At 32.9% G+C, this 17,075-nt stretch overlaps 1 protein-coding gene across 3 annotated transcripts in view; it reads right to left on the minus strand.

Annotated features, from left to right (window-relative positions):
- Nucleotides 1-17,075, minus strand: part of CARNMT1 (carnosine N-methyltransferase 1) — a 37,531-nt gene that overhangs the window by 13,622 nt on the left and 6,834 nt on the right. For all 3 annotated transcript variants that reach the window (XM_010999989.3, XM_031449898.2, XM_031449896.2), the window contains exons 2-4: nt 15,689-15,884; nt 14,681-14,844; nt 408-548 (exon numbers count right to left, since the gene is read on the minus strand). In XM_010999989.3, coding sequence (XP_010998291.2) covers nt 408-548; nt 14,681-14,844; nt 15,689-15,884 — 501 coding nt within the window. The remainder of the gene's footprint in view (nt 1-407; nt 549-14,680; nt 14,845-15,688; nt 15,885-17,075) is intronic.

Genomic DNA, 17,075 nt, shown 5'->3' on the forward strand with positions numbered 1-17,075 from the left:
AGTTTTGTGAGCATAATTGACCATTTTATGAGAATCTGATTAAGAAAAAAGTTACGACTGTTACATTAAAATCTTATTCCGCTAAAGAAACAAAGGGGTAAAGAAGTTTAAGGAACAATGAGAAAACACTTAGCCCTAAATTCTGCACAGAAATCACTTCAGTTTCATAGAGTACCCCAGTCATTTTCTGAAACGTCACTTAGCCATCCTATTCAACGTTCTGTTGGCTAGGCAACTGATTAAAGTAGTAACTGTATAAGCAATTTAATTTTAATATAAGATACATTTATGATATACATCATAATTAAACAGTATGTAGTCATCTTCAAATTCAGAATTGTTCAAAAATAGGTAAGTCAATCTGATTCTGAGAAATTACTATTTCCAGCAAAAAGTAAGTCAAATACCTGTTGAGTACAAAGTTGGAAGAAAAGAGCATAAAAAAACTCCATTCATTTCCTTGACAAGCATAACCTAGCATAGCTATTTCCCAGGCCAGTCTTCCTAGTCCAGCACCAGGTACCAGAATATTTACTTTAGAAGAATCCCTGAAATGAAATAAGGCAATTATGTCTGACTCCTCAAATAAAAGAGAAAAAAAATAGACAAAATCCACATTAACAACTAAAAACTTAAGATTTTTAACAAGAATAAGCTCACTCAAAACTGACTTCTTAAATTTGAGAAATACTTCTAAATATCCATACGGATTAAGGATATAAAGAATTATCAAATGTTCAGTTATCACATTAGGGGTTTATACCCAAAACATTATTTTTCAGAAGAAAAAGGAGTCTCATATTCAAGACTTATGAAGACACTCATACTTCTAGCAGCTATCACCTGTCTCAGGAAGATAAATTATTTCAAAGGGATTCTAATACATACAAAGAGATTGAACAAAATTATTTTATCATGAGACAGTAAAACAAAACATTAACTTTATTTCTAAATTCTATATCTAATACAATGGTTTATGTAACCAAATTAAGTACCTGAAGATTTTAATATAACAGATCTATCTCTAAAATCTTACGTATTTGAGTTGGCAAAAGAATTTGGAGCTGGAATATTCTTGTGGGGAAAATGGGGAACTGCCTTCTAACTGAGCACATATGATGGCAGACATATCACAACAAACCAGAGGTTCACAACTGTTCTCCACTTATTACCATCACCCTACCATCACAAATTTCCTTTGCTGAAACATCTGCCATTCCACTTTCAAGCCACTGAAAGTCCTATTAGCAAAGGAAGGACCTTCCTCAGGGCTACTAGCAAATCAATAAATTCCTAAGGAAACTAAAATGGTATTTTTATGGAAAACCAAAGAAAATGTGTATAGTCAGTGTCATCGTATCAATTGAAAATGAATTTCACTGTTGTCTGTATTCCTGAAATTTAGCTCATGAATTAAATCCAATTTCCAAATCTACTCCTATGGACAAGTCTTTAAACTACATGGTCCTTAAGTTTGGCGTGCCCCAAACAGCAACAGGACTTTTTACCAGTAGCCCATATAATAACCTCGAGCTTTTCCCACTTTGAAATGAAAAGAAACAAACAGAACTATGAGGCTTTTGAAAATTCAGTCTACAAATAAAGTAGCAAAGGAAATCAACCCCAGGTCCTTCAATCTTAAATACCTATATATATATGGAACATGTATCTGTATAAAAACTTCAATGAAGTCTATTTAGTTTGTTTCACTGCTGAATTTTACATATACAATAAGCATAAACTGAAATTTGTTAAAAACGATTTCTGACAAACAAGATTATTATGATTACTAAGACATTCTTTAATACTTGATATAAGCTTGCATCGAAAAGAATAAAATACCTAGGAATAAACCTACCTAAGGAGGTAAAAGACCTGTACTTGGAAAACTATAAGACACTGAGGAAGGAAGCCGAAAATGACACAAACAGATAGAAAGATAAACTGTGTCCTTGGGTTAGAAGAATTAGTGTTTTTTTTTTAAATTATTATTATTGAAGAGGGGGTTAGGTTTATTTATTTATTTATTATTTAAGCACACACTCTACCACTAAGCTATATCCTCCCCCCACCAGAAAAATTAGTGTTGTTGAAATTACCCAAGGCAATCTACAGATTCAATGAAATCCCAATCAAAATACTAATGGCATTTTTCACAGAACTAGCACAAGTAATTTTAAAATTTGTATGGAAACACAGAAGACCTCAAATAGCCAAAACAATCTTGAGAAAGAAAAACAGAGCTGGAGGAATCACGCTCCCTGACTTCAGACTCTACTACAAAGTTACAGTAATCAAAACAATATGGTACTGGCACAAAAACAGACACAGATCAATGGACCAGAATAGAGAGTCCAGAAATAAACCCACACACTTATGGTTAATTACTCTATGACAAAGGAGGCAAGAATAGATGATAGAGAAGACAGTCTCTTCAATAAGTGGTGATGGGAAAACTGGACAACAACATGTAAAAGAATGAAATTAGAACACTTTCTAAAAGCATATGCAAAAATAAACTCAAAAAGTATTAAAGACCTAAATGGAAGACCACAAACTATAACACTCCTAGATGAAAACATACGTATAATACTCTTTGACATAAACTGTAGCAATTTTTTTTTTTGGATTTGTCTCCTAAGGCAAAGGAAACAAAAGCAAAAATAAACAAATGGAACTTAGTTAAACTTAAAAGCTCTTGCAAAGGAAAGGAAACCATCAACAAAATGAAAAAACAATTACTGAATGAGAGAAAATATTTGCAATTGGTATGGCTGATAAGGGGTAAATATCCAAAATATACAAACAGCTTATATAACTCAATATCAAAAAATAAACAACCTGATTTCAAAAATAGGTAGAAGACATAAATAGACATTTCCAAAGAAGACATATAGATGGACAACAGGCACATGAAAAGATGCTCAACATAGCTAATTGTCAGGGAATGCAAATCAAAACCACAATAATATATCCCTTCACACCTGTCAGAATGCCTGTCATCAAAAAGATCCCAAATAACAAATGTTGGTGAGGATATGGAGAAAAGGGAACCTTTGTACACTGTTGGTGGGAATGTAAATTGGTATAGCCACCATGGAAAACACTATGGAAGTTCCTCAAAAAACTAAAACTAGAACTATGATATGATCTAGCAATTCCACTCCTGGGTATATATCAAGAAAACAAAAATACTAATTTGAAAAGATATGTGTGCCCCCAATGTTCACAGCATCATTACTTACAACTGCCAAGATCTGGAAGCAATGTAAGTGTCCAAAAACAGATGAATGGACAAAAAAGATGTGATACTTATACGCAATGGAATTACTACTCAGCTATAAAAAAAGAATGAACTTTTGCCACTTGCAGCAACATGGATGGACTTGGAGGGCACTATGCTAGAAGAAATAAGTCAGACACAGAAAGACAAATACCATATTGTATCATTTATATGTGGAATCTAAAAAATACAACAAACAAGTGAATATTAAAAAAAAAGAAGTGGACTCATAGATATACAGAACAAATTAGTGGTTATCAGTGGGCAGAGGTAAGGAGGAAGGGTAATGTAAGGGTAGGAGGTTGAGAGGTACAAAGTACTATGTAGAAAATAAGCTACGAGGACATACTGTGCATCACAGGAATACAGCAAATATTTTATAATCACTAAAAATGGAAAATAACCTTCAAAAATTGTGACTCACTATACTGTACTTCTGTCATTTATATATTACACATCAACTATACTCAATAAAAAAAATTTAAAAAATACTTGATATGGGCAAACTAATGCCAAGGTACCTTATAAGAGTTTTCACTAAAATAACATAGAATATTTCCTTTTTATTCCAGATTATACTTTTTATTACGTGTGTGCAAACACTTTAGTTTTCAATAAAGAGAATGGGTACATCCTCTCACTTTGCTCAGGCCTACAAATATCGGTTATCTAACATGAATATATATATATTTTTTAACAGTAGAATTTGAAAAACTCCTAGCTGTAGAACTCTATGCTGGCCCTTGTATAGAGGACCTGGCACTACTGCACCTCACCCAGGCCTGTCTCTCATCTTCTACTCCCTACGAGACCCACCAAAACACTTACTCTCGACAATACCTCTTTTCTCAGTTTCCATTGGCCCAATCAAAAAAATGCACTTCTCCTAAGTGGCTGTTCTCAGCTTAAATTAAAAAAAAAACAAAAAAAAAAAAAACCAAGGTAATGCAACAGAAGTAAAAGGATCTGAAAGTAAATTCATAGAGTATTTAAATCTTTATAAAAATAATCACTACTAATTTCTGAACAGCTGATAAATCCAAGTAAAAGATTACTATGCAGAAATTAGAAATCAGGCCAACATTAAGGGAAAGTTGTGTTAATAACAGTAGTAACATTTATTTTGTTAACTTAAAGAAAGCTAACTTTATGACAGTTATTAACAAATACTAATCAGCCCTATAGAACTCTCTACCTCCACCTTGCGGCAGAAAATCTCCTTAAAAAGCCGCTGTTAAGTTGTCATGAAGCCATGGAATGCAGAATGCATCAAGCCTTACCTTAAGAGTTAGCAGAGATTACTATAGAGCTACCAATTATCTGTTTTATGAAAAAAAAATTCAGTGGGCATATAGAGGAGACACATTAAAACAAACTCTAGAACTGAAAATAATGATCAAGAATCAAGCAATGAATGGGAGAATTTTCCCCCAAATCTTTGTTCTTAGCTAGAATTTTTCCCCCATTGGCTCTTTATATAAGGGATATTAACAGCATATCAGAAAGCCCCTCTAATTACAATGTATAAGAAACTAAGGCACTCCAAAAGGCATTTTCTACTATGGATTCTTACAAAGTCTAGGGCACTTCTACTCTGTGGAGAAAAAGAGAGACACAAGTCTAAGTTTAGACCTTTACAGTGAGCTGGCTTTAAACTTAGAAAACCAGGAATATAGCCATATAATTAATATGTGCCTCAGTAATCAAATGTTACCTGCTTGAGATTCTTAGCAAAAGCAAGCAAGCAAACAAGTTTATCTAGTTCTTAAGACCCAACTATAGAGAAACAGTGTATTTACTACAAACGTAACACCACTGAAAATAGTGGGGAAAGCTTCAAGTTTTCCAGACAAGCAAGAATGAAGAGTACATCTGTAAGGACAGAACAGAGAGCGTGTCTGAAGAGGCTGAGGATCACGTCTGCACCAACCTTTGTGCCCCAACTATTTTACCAGCAGTAAATGTTGTAAACCTTGAGAGAGGTTTCCTTTATTGTACACAGAATGATTTCTGCATAGCAGCTGCAATTAGCAAATTCAGACACACAAAATACTTTCTCTTGGTGTGTCACCACAATGACAGCTGACCTCTGGTGGCAGGACCCTGCACAGCTTACAAGCACCAAAAGCTTTGGGTTCTATTTGAATCACAGCAATTCACTGTCCAACACGGCAAAAACCACTACCCACTTGTGGCTACTCAACACTTAAAATGTGGTTAGTTCTAACTCAGAAGTGTTCCAAGTGTAAAATAAATACCAGATTTCAAAGACAGTATAAAAAAGGAATATAAATTATCTCATTAATAATCCTGTGTACTGATTATATGTTAATACATTTTAGACATACTGGATTATTAAAGTAAATTATTAATTTCACCTGTTTCCATTTACACTTTTTATGTGACTATTAGAAAATTTAAAATAACATAGGTACCATACATTGTATTCTCATTGAACAGTGCTGGTTCATACAGAGGAATTGTGAAAACTTAATTCTGAGCAAAAACAATTGTGAAATGACACCACAAATCATTATATGATCTTTTAAAACAAGCAAAACATACTGTATTGTTTATGTACACGTATATACACGTGTAGCTAATGTAGGAAGGTAAGATTAGAGTAACCAATTTATATTAGTTATCTCTGGAAAGAGAAGAATGTGTTCTGTACGGTTTGCAGGGCAGTTTCAACTGTATTTGTTGTGCTTTTTTTAAAAAGTACAAAAAAAAAATCTGAAGTAAATATGGCAAAATGTCAAGGTTTAATAGAGCTGAAGGTTGAAATACTTTTTATTCAAACTAGAAAGTGGGTTAGAAATCAGGATTAGTGCCTAGCCCCTTCAAGAATATGGTCCCAACTTACCTCTTTACCTACTCCAAAGAACTCCATATACCAGCCAGATAACTTCTCACCAATTCTAGAAAACTTTCTTAATCTTTAGAGCACCTATACATCTACAGAAACTAACTGAAATGATCACCTTGTCTGTGAAGTCTTTCTTTTCCCAAATATCCCAAGCAAAGCTTTAACTCACTTCTCAGTGCTTTCAGTACTTCATTCATGCTTCTGTTATAATTTATACACCTGGCTCATCACTTGGCTTCTTTCACTTAACATAGGGGTCAATAACTATGACCCATCAGACCTTACCTGTTATTGTAAATAATGTTTTATTGGAACACAGCCGCATTATTGTCTATGGCTGCATTTCCATGACAAGAGAGCTGAGTAATCAGCCCCCAGAAACAACAGTGCCTGCAAAGCCTATAATACTTATCAGCTGGCCCTTTAAGAAAAAGTTTACCAATCCCTGATATAATACGTCTTGAATCTCTTGTACCTCTTTCCCTATCAGCACACAGAGCTTTCTTAATCTCTTTTATGACTGACTAAATAGTCTACTGTATGACTGTATAATAGCATATCAAAATCTAATTAAGGACATTTAGATTATGTCCAATCTTTTGTTACTATAACATTAAAACTACTACCCTTGCATAAACAATATTCCACATGTAGGAGTGTATCTGTAGAAAGCTTCCCCAAAACTGTATTACAAAGATCAAAAATACGCATTTGAATTTTGTTAAATACTTCCAAGTTACCCTACATAAAATCTTACTAGTTTATTCTTCCATCAGCAACATGTTTCCTCACACCTTCAGTAACAGCTATAGAATTTTAAAATCTTAAATAGTTATATAACTATTAAACAATAATTGAAAATGGCATCTTAGTGTGGTTTTTACATTTACATTTTCTTATGAGATTAAGCATCTTGCATTTCTTTTCCTGTAAGTTATTTATACTATTTTTCTACTAGGTTATACTCTTGAACTGTTTTTTCCCCTGAGTTATTACTCTAGATTTATAAGCACTGGAAATCCTGAAATGTAGGAGCTTGAGATCTTGATCTGAAAGAAATCTGAACTATATATTTGTCTTTGGTCTAAGAGGGTTTTCTGGATGAGGAAGAAATTATTTTCATCCTTTACTTTTGCATTATTTGGCAGTCCACAGTTCCTCCATTTGCTCTTTTAAAATGGTTTCTTTTGCCTAAAAGAATCCTTTCACAAATTATAACTCACATTCTTTCTTTTAATCTAAGTGGAAAAATGCTTCTTTAAAGCTCAGTATGTTTTTTTCTCCTAATGCCCAACTGTATAAAAGAAAAATATATTCAATAGTCTATAGTATACCATTGTCTTCTTGCAATGTTAGACACATATTAAAAGGCAAAGACATAATAGATTCCCCACCCACAAACAAAATACCACTTCAAATTCTTCTAAAATAAAATGGGTTAGTGAAATTGATCTAAAAATACAGTCCAGTAGTTTTCAGGATTTATAACAGAATACGATTCTACATGGTTGCAATTTCTTACTTCAAATAGGACTCAAACCTAAGAATCTCTTTCCTTAGAAACTATACATTTTATACCACTAAATTCTTAAGCTACTAACTACTGAAGTGTCTGGTATTCAGCACAAATAAAACAAAAAATTTCCTTAATTTACAAACAGACCCCAATACAGACGTCAATCTGTGGTTTCAAAGCTGCTTGTGCTTGCAAACTTGGGCATTTAAACAGGAACAAATTGGACAAAGTGATAATACAAATGTGCTTTCATAGGAAAGAGTATTTTAATAATCACAAGTATAGTTAATTCTATGTATAATTAAGTATACTACTGTCTTTTGTAGACAGCTCAATTAGAAAAGAACACAATCAAAAGGCTAGCTGACATAAATATGAGTCAAATTCAGCCTGAATGTAAAAACGTAAAATTTTCATGTGTTTGCTGTGGCACATACAGAATCCTAAAAATTTATCTGAGACCCAGATTTGACCAGGATTTACCTAGAGTCAACCTGGATTCTGCAGGGCTATAATTACGTCCCTTTTCCAGGACTTGGGGTTTATTTTTTGTGGCAAAGTTACAACTTTAGTATGGATAGGGACTTTGTTGTGTTTTATCAGATGTATTTTTTTAAGGTTTTTTGATAGCTCATCTTATCTACTATAAAGAAACCAAATTGTTTAACTAAATTAAATGAGAAAAACAAATGACATAGGAAGAAACATGCAATTTTTCCACTGGGTACCAAAATGACAAAAAAATAAGTTTGATATTTTGGTACACTTCATTGAAAGTTCATATATCCCTGTCCACGTTTATATCATCGATCACTTTCAGGGAAGGGAAATGGGTAGCTGGATAGGATACTTTATATCATTTGAAACCTTTAAAATTTTGAACTCTGTAAAATGTTTTACCTACTCAAAAAAATTTTAATTATTCTTTTATTTTAAAATAACCTGTTAGAACCATTAGGATTAATTCATTCTTTTCTCACCAGTCTACAGTCTGTCAACAGTTACAACAACAACAACAACAACAACAGTTAAGTAACAGTAAAACAACGTTCAGTGCTAGTTCACTAAGTCCCTTTAACAATGACAGGCCCTTTTAGTATGGCTATCATTGTTATGCTGACTGGATACCATGGTAATATAGATGATTCAAAGATCACTGAGTATGAACAAAATCATGTTTAAAGTGTTAGAAGTTATGCTGACATTAGCATTTGGCATTCAGCGTTCCAAAAATACCCAAACTTTAGTACATTCTAACTGTGAAGAGTTTTATCTCACAATCTACTTTTCAGAAACTAAGATACTTTGAATTTTGAGAAATACTTGGACTTCATGTTTACAAAAGCAATTAAACTATTGTCTATTATTTTATAGGGCAGAGCACTAAATAGTATATACATGGGGACAGTGCACCACCTAGAAACTTTAAGAATATATTTTCGGAAGCAGTAATGTTTATAGAAGTTCATAAAACTCAGAACATTTATTTATAAAAAGTATGAAAACTACAGAAATATGAGATTAGATTATAATTCAAATAGTTGTAGAATATTTGATAAAAATTAACAAAATAACTTGTAGCATTTATTAAAGTAAACAAAGGTAGCCTTCAAGAACAAAGGAAAATTTATAGGACAAAGGGAAAAAACAAACATTTCATTTGACACAGAAAAAGTGTTTGACAAAATGCAATATCCTTTCACAATAAAAACACTCAGAACAGTAGGAATAGAGGGAAAATTCCTCAATATCATAAAGGATACTTATGAAGAACTCAGAGCTAACTCAGTGGTCAAAGACTGAACGCTTTCCCTCTAAGGCCAGAAAGCTTAGGATGCCCCCTTTCACCACTGCTATACACTGCTATGTACTTTCAGAACTATTTAAATGGGAAAGGAAGAGGTAAAAACTATCTTTATTCACAGGTGAGATATATGTAAAAAATCCCAAAGAATCCACAAGAAAGCTACTGGAGCCAGTAAAACAAATTAAGCAAAGTTGCAGGGTATAAGATCAACATATCAAAAAATTAGTGTGTTTCTATACATTAGCAATGAACAATCACAAAAGGAAATTAAGAAAACAAGTCCATTTACAATAGTATTTACAATAATTTAAAACTTGGGAGTAAATCTAACCAAGGAGGTGTTACACTGAAAACTTGTACACTGAAAACTACAAAACAAGGCTGAAAGATATTAAAGAATATGTCAATAAATGGAAAGACATCCTGTATTCCTAAATAGGAAGATTTAACATTATTAAGGTCAATATCACCAAACAATCTACATATTTAACACTATTCCCAACAATATTCCAACAGCCTCTGGCACAAAAATGGAAAATCTGATTTTGAAACACATACGGAATTGCAAGGAACCCCAAACAGCCAAAACTATCTTGAAAAAGAATAAACTGTACAAGTCACATTTCTTGACTTCAAGACTTGCAAAGCTACAGAAATTAAAATAGTATGGTACTGGCACAAGGGCAGACATACAGACCAATGGAAAAGAATAAGAGTCCAGAAATAAACCCTCACATATATGGTCAACTGATTTTCAAGGACTGTGCCAAGACAATTCAATGGGGAAAAGGACAGTGTTTTTAACAAATGGTGCTGGGAAACCTGTATATCCACATGTAAAAGAATGAAATCAAACCCTTACCTTATACCATATACAAAATTTAACTCAAAATGGATCAAAGACCTAAACTTCAGAACTAAAACTATAAAACTCTAAGAAGAAAATATTGGGGAAAATCTCCACAACACTGTTTTTGTCAATGATTTAATGGATACAGCATGAAAAACACAGGCAACAAAAGAAAAAAGTAAACTGGACTTCACCAAATTATAAAATTTTGTACATCAAAAGACACTATAAAGAAATGGGAAAAAATATTTGCAAATCATGTATCTAAAACTGGATTAATACATGCAAAAAAAGAAAAAGTCAAAGATCATACAATCTTATCTATGACAAATCATCTTTAATCCAGATATAATAAAGAATGCAAAAATGCATTAACAAGCTTACACACACTAAAAATGTAAATCAAAACCTTATCAAATGAGTACTGTGTATGTCAAGCACTTCCAGTAGCTTTTTGAAAGTAGTATTTGAAATTTGCCTAGGCTTGAAGCCTAAGAACAAATTTCTTTCTGGAAAAACATGTCACTAAAAAACTTCTTCCTAAATTATATCTGCAGAGCACACACATACACACACAAAGGCAATGAATCATTATCCAATTACCTATACTACTTCTGAATCTTGTGCATTAGGTATTTGGACATGCAGAAATAAGCAGTGGTCTTTTTTTTTTGTTAAAGTCTGATAATATGGCTGAAATAATGATAAAGTCTACTGTGCACCCAAGGTTACTCACATACTAAGCTGTATGTATATGGGTCTCATACCCAGAACATTATATATCTGATTGAAGAAGTATTTATAAAATCGAAAATCAGTAAAGGGTCATAACTTCATCAACAGAACAAAAATTATGAAAACTTTAAGTGATTAAAAAAAATCAAAAGTATACAATTAATCTATTATCTCTTCAACTGTGTGTTCAGAAGGTGATTACAGCAGAGCAAGCCAAAAAACTATGGGCCACAAGCAGAGATACAGTGGGTGATTTTCAAGATACTTACTCAGCTAAAGACAATCTACAGGGCAAACAGACATAAGTATTCAAACAAGATGGATCAGCATCCATTTCATATTAAAAGCTCAATAAGCAACAAAAGAGATTTTTGAAAGTCTTTCAATGGGCTTACCAACAGACTGGCATAATAAAGAATCAGCAAAGTTCAAGTAGAGTCAACAGAAATTACCCAAACTAAAATACAGAAAGAGTTAAGGGGGAGGGGTAGTAGGGAAAAAGAGCCACCTGAAACCTGAGAGACAATAGCAAACAGTTTAAAATACACATAACTGGAGTCCCAGAAGAGAAAGAAATAGAGAAAAAGGTAGGAGAAATACGTGAAGAGATAAAAGCAAAAAATTTCTGATTTGGTGAAATATCTCTTTTCAAACCCCAAAAAGCAAAGCCAATCTCAAACAGGATAAACACAAAGAAAACCATATCTAGAAGAAACAGGGAAAGGAATGATATTTTTTCTGAATATCATCTTTTTTGTATACTTTTGTCTAGTCCACAAATCAAAAAAAAAAAAAAATCAACCAGAATGAGACATCGGGGTGGGGGCAGGAACACACAACACTAAAACTGGAAAGCAAACAGAATAAACCTAAATATACTGAATTTCATATAAAAAATATAACCACACTGAGGGTGAGGGGGCTGAAGGGGAGCTAATTTAGTAAACTGTGAAGAATATTATTATTAAAAACCCTTAGTTTAGGAAGGAAAATAATTGCTAACAAATCCTGAACTCCTTTGGGTAGTTTTGTTTTCCCTAACAGTACGGAAGTAGCAATTCAGAAACAATTTTGTTTGTATTGCAGGATCAAGTAAATGAGTAAATATACTGATGTCAGAAGCCAGGGTTCTCACTGTGGAAAAAGACAGACAGATATAGAGAATGGGGGAAGCTAAGAGAGGAACCCAATGGGGCCAGAAAAGAACTGGAGGTATCAGCATGAACTCATGATTTCTTGTGTTCAGGGTGTGTATGTGTGCTGTCCACTGAAAGGCCCATAAGCAATGTCATCTTATGAATAATGAACATGCCTAGTGCCAGATCTTGGTTTCTGGCACTAGGCATGGATTAAAAGGATTAAAAGGATCCAGGTCCCTGGAAAAATACTCAATTCCAGGACTGAAGTAGGAAAGATACAAGATGGGACTGAAATATCTTACTATGCCAGAAAGTAAGGAAGTGCTCAGAAAAAATGATTGGGGCATGACATACCAAAAGGACACAGGAGCCAACTGAAGGGACTCCTGCTGGCCAAATCTGAGGAAATTTGAACAAAAAAATTTTAAAAAAAGAAAGTAATGGATTATAACCTATTGAACAAAATAGGAACTGTGAGTTACTCCTGTATTAATAGATACGGTAGAATATTGACTGATAACTGTAGAGTTAGAAAATCACCATTCCACAACCATCGCAGCACAGGTTAGTTCATGCAAGATGCAATGGATGACAATTCTAGGAGGGAGAAGGTTTGAGAAGGAGCTTAACTGCATGGTCCCAGTGTCTCCCCAGAAATTGCTTGTTAGTTGCAAGAAGAAAAACAGTAACTGAACAGTGGGAAAACCAATGATTAAAATCAATGATGGGCTGATAGACAGTGCATGCCTCTGAACGTGATATCCTGAAAAGAATACAACATCTATGTATTATTTTAAGAGAGGACATATAATCTAGATCTAATCATGAAGGAACATCAGACAACATCAAACTGAGGAATATTCTATAAAATAACTTACTTGTATTCTTCAAAAATGTTAATGTCATGAAAATAAAAAAAAGGCCAAGGAACAGTTCCACATTAAAGACTAAGACATTAGAATTAAACATAATACAATATCCTGGATTAGATTTATAGACTGTACAGAAAAATAACTGCTATAAAGGACATTATCAGGATAATTTATGAAACCTGAATAGACTATAGGTTAGAAAACACTATTCAAGGTTAAATTTCCTCAGTCTGGTAACTGCATTGTGTTTATGTAAGAATATCATTGTTCTTAAGAAAAAACTCACATGTATCAGGCAGTAAAAAAACATGATATATACAAATTTATCTCTCAAATGGTTTAAATAATTGCGTATATGTACAGCAATAGACAAACATATAAATAGGGTAAGGAAGAAGGGAGGGAAGTAGGAAAAGAAAATAAAAAAGTAAATGTAAAATGCTAAGAATTGGTGAATTTAGGTAAAGAATATATGGGAGTTCTCTGTACAATTCATACAATTTATCTGTAATTTTGAAGTTATTTCAAAATAAAAAAATTTCTAAAAGGTAAGGGAGAGAAGGGATACATACAAATGTACTGAAATTTCTGGATGGATACACCCAAACTTAAAGATGTCAATCAATGAGGAGAAGAAGGAGATAAGGAAAAAGAGCCTCTCTACAAACATCCTTTAAATGATAGACTGAATTCCATCCAGTGGTTCTCTTTAAATATACATGCCCTCTAAGTCAGGTTCTTAATCTGGGATCCATGGACCCAAGAGGTCAATGGACAGAGTTCACTGTACCTATGAAGGGGGTGGGAAAAAATTACATTTTAATCTCATTAAACTTTAACTGATTTTTTTTTCACGAATTATAAATGTAGGCAACAAACAATAGCAGTTTTAGGAGTACCTGTGACTTTATCACAAATAGGAATCATACATACTTTCACTTCCCATTAGCTGTTCAGATTCTCAAAATAACATACACTACTGTTCAGTTATTTTCAAAATGCATTAACACTTGCTGCTAGATTTTTATTTAATATGATACATGATAAAATGCAGGTTATATCATAAATTTGCTTTTTAAGCATTTTGGTAACTGTATTTTAAAATAACTGGTGTCTTCGTAATCCTATGCATTTTATTTTATTCATTTATAAATGTTATTCTGAAAAAGAAACCATGGGCTTCAGACTGCTCAAGGTTTTCGCGGCAGAACAAAGTTAAGAATCTCCACTCTGAGCTACAGATCCCTCATTTGCTTACAAGAATGTCATAATGAGGAAAATTAAAAGTTTGCAGCTTTTTGCTCTGCCATAAAGCAAACTATAAATAGACATCGTTGATCATGAAGATTCACTCTAATCTTCTCATTATTTAATTTCTAGATAGAGTAATTTCCCATGGTGCTAGAACAATAATTACTCAAAACATTAACTGCAATCTTCCCACAGACAAAGCATCCAAAAACAAATATACTACCACACACACCCACACATGAAAAAGTACAGGCACCAAGCAAGTATAAAAATGAGTCAAGACTTGTGAAATGTCTCTTAGAGAAACTCAGTGATCACATATTTTAAAGAAAATGTTTAAAAACAAGATACTATTTACCATCTCTCTTTTGGAAAATTTTTTAAAATTTCTTTAATGATTGGCTGGTAGCAAGCATCCCTTTCTGCTTTCCCAGTTTCACTCCAATCTCTCACAAACTGTTTCAATGTGGATTTTAACTTATCCATGTCAAATGTAGATGCTGGCATAATCTTTCCATTCCCCTGTTTAAAAAACAGAAATCAGTTAGAGTCCAAGAAAGTAATCAACCTTGAATATGGTTAAAAAAACATGCTACTAAGGGGCTATATGGATGGTTTAGTGGGTAAATCACTAGCCTCTCACCTCAACTGGGGCTCAAATGCAGCTTGAGATCCTAAATGAAAAGAGAATGGTGGTCTCACTTCTACTCTCAATAGATTATGGTCCATTAATCATGACACCACCATATAATTAATCAGTCTTTACTCAGGAGAGGACCAGAACTGAGCAGCTATGGAGACTGAACATTTTCTCTTTCTCTCTCTCTAAGAGAGGGAAGAAAGTCCCTCCAGGTCAGTGATGGGGCAGCATGGAGAGGCTCACACTGGAGTGGCCCAACTGTATCTATCCTGTAGATACAAAAAGAGGACTTCAGTTTCTACTACTGCCGGTCCCTTAAGATTTATATGTGAAAATAGTTTTTTAAAACAATAGATCAATAGATACAAGATTCTGAAAATAATGTTTAGCAAGGGAAAATTAATTTTACATAGCTAGTAAAGGTGTTTATAAAAACATAAATTACTAACTCTATATGCCAAAATGGAACACTAGGTGAAAAATGGATCAAAATGCCAACAATTATCTTAGCATTTTTAGGGAAAAAAAAAAATCAGAGAACAAATAGTTTCTGGTATACTATTCTATTAAGCCTAATAAAATGACTGAACATATAAGTAAAAACATTCTCTATATAGAGCAAATGACTCATGCAAAATTATAAAAATGAAATCTAGAAAGATAAAGACCTCAAAATATAGAGGTTAAACCCTAAAATAAAAACAAATAGAACAAACTTTCACATACATCTTCTCCATATTCTTTATTTTCAAACATATGTATGCAATCATTCACAATGGTCAGTAGTATTTCTTGATTATGATCAATGCATTTCCGGATCTTGTCCAAGTGAAGAAGAAACTGAGGAAGTAGTTTCTGTTGATTAGTTGGAAGTGATCGAAACTGTCTTTCTGTTCGGTGTACTCGCTCATGCATACTGGTGCTAAAACATAAAAGGTGTTTTTTAAATTGGCAAAAGAATTCTCACCAGAGGCCAATCTTATTTTAAGGCTTTCTTCCTGTACAATTATTCCCTTATAATGTTGGGTATTACCTTGTCATTTACAATCTTATAGTTTCTTAAAGGATATCAACTTAAGAAGTTTTGTATGTTTTCACCTTATTACAAACTCTCTAAGGAACCAAACAAAAGAAATAGTTTAAAACATCTGCACCAATTAGAAGGGAGAAAAAAGGGAAACATAAAGAGGATTAATGCACAGTAAGTTTATTTTTATGATTTCAATTTCCAAAATTAAGCAGCTGAATGCTTTAGATTTCTCCATCAAGTAGCAGAATGCTGCTCTGAAATTACTTTAGAATATACATAAGATGTGTTTTGAAATTAAGAGCCAATCAAGTTGAATTTTTAAAAATATCATAAAAGATCTTATGTACTACTAAAGTGGTAAACAAAGGAAAAATGGAAATTCTATAGCTTTTTACAAGACAATACTCACATTTTACATTTCAAAAGTTTCCAAATAACTCTAAAGGTCACTCTGAAGACTATCTATTTATAAAACCTAAAAAGAACATCATTTTCAAACACTAAATATTACACTCACGATGAAATGTCATTTTACATCAGTCAGACAGATGGGCAGAATTTAAAAGCCTGACTATATGAAATATTGGTAAAAATGTGAAAGAATTAGAATATTTATATATTGATTGATGGTTGGTGAATAAATTAGTACAACCACTTTGGAAAATTTAGCATTAGCTAGTAAAGCTTCATATGCACACTCCATATGATTTAGCAATTATACTCCTAGACACATACTCAAGAAACTCTCGCAGATGGGAACCATGACACATAAATAATCCTCATCACAGCACTGTTAGAAATAATAAACAAAAAATCTGGAAACAACCCAAAGTCCATCACCAGGTGACTGAACAAAGAAAGTACAATATAGTCATACAATGGAACACAGTTAAATTAATATATATAGCTATACACAATAATATACATGGATAAAATTCGGGAACAAAATATTTGTTGAAAAAAGTTGCAGAAAAATACATAATGTACAATTCTATCTTATATAAAAATAAACAATATATTGTAGGGACTGTACATATGTAGAAAAACTATAAGGAAAGTAAGGTAACAAAAATTTAGGAAAGT

This window comes from Camelus dromedarius, chromosome 10 (genome assembly GCF_036321535.1).
Source record: "Camelus dromedarius isolate mCamDro1 chromosome 10, mCamDro1.pat, whole genome shotgun sequence".
Lineage (NCBI taxonomy): Eukaryota > Metazoa > Chordata > Mammalia > Artiodactyla > Camelidae > Camelus > Camelus dromedarius.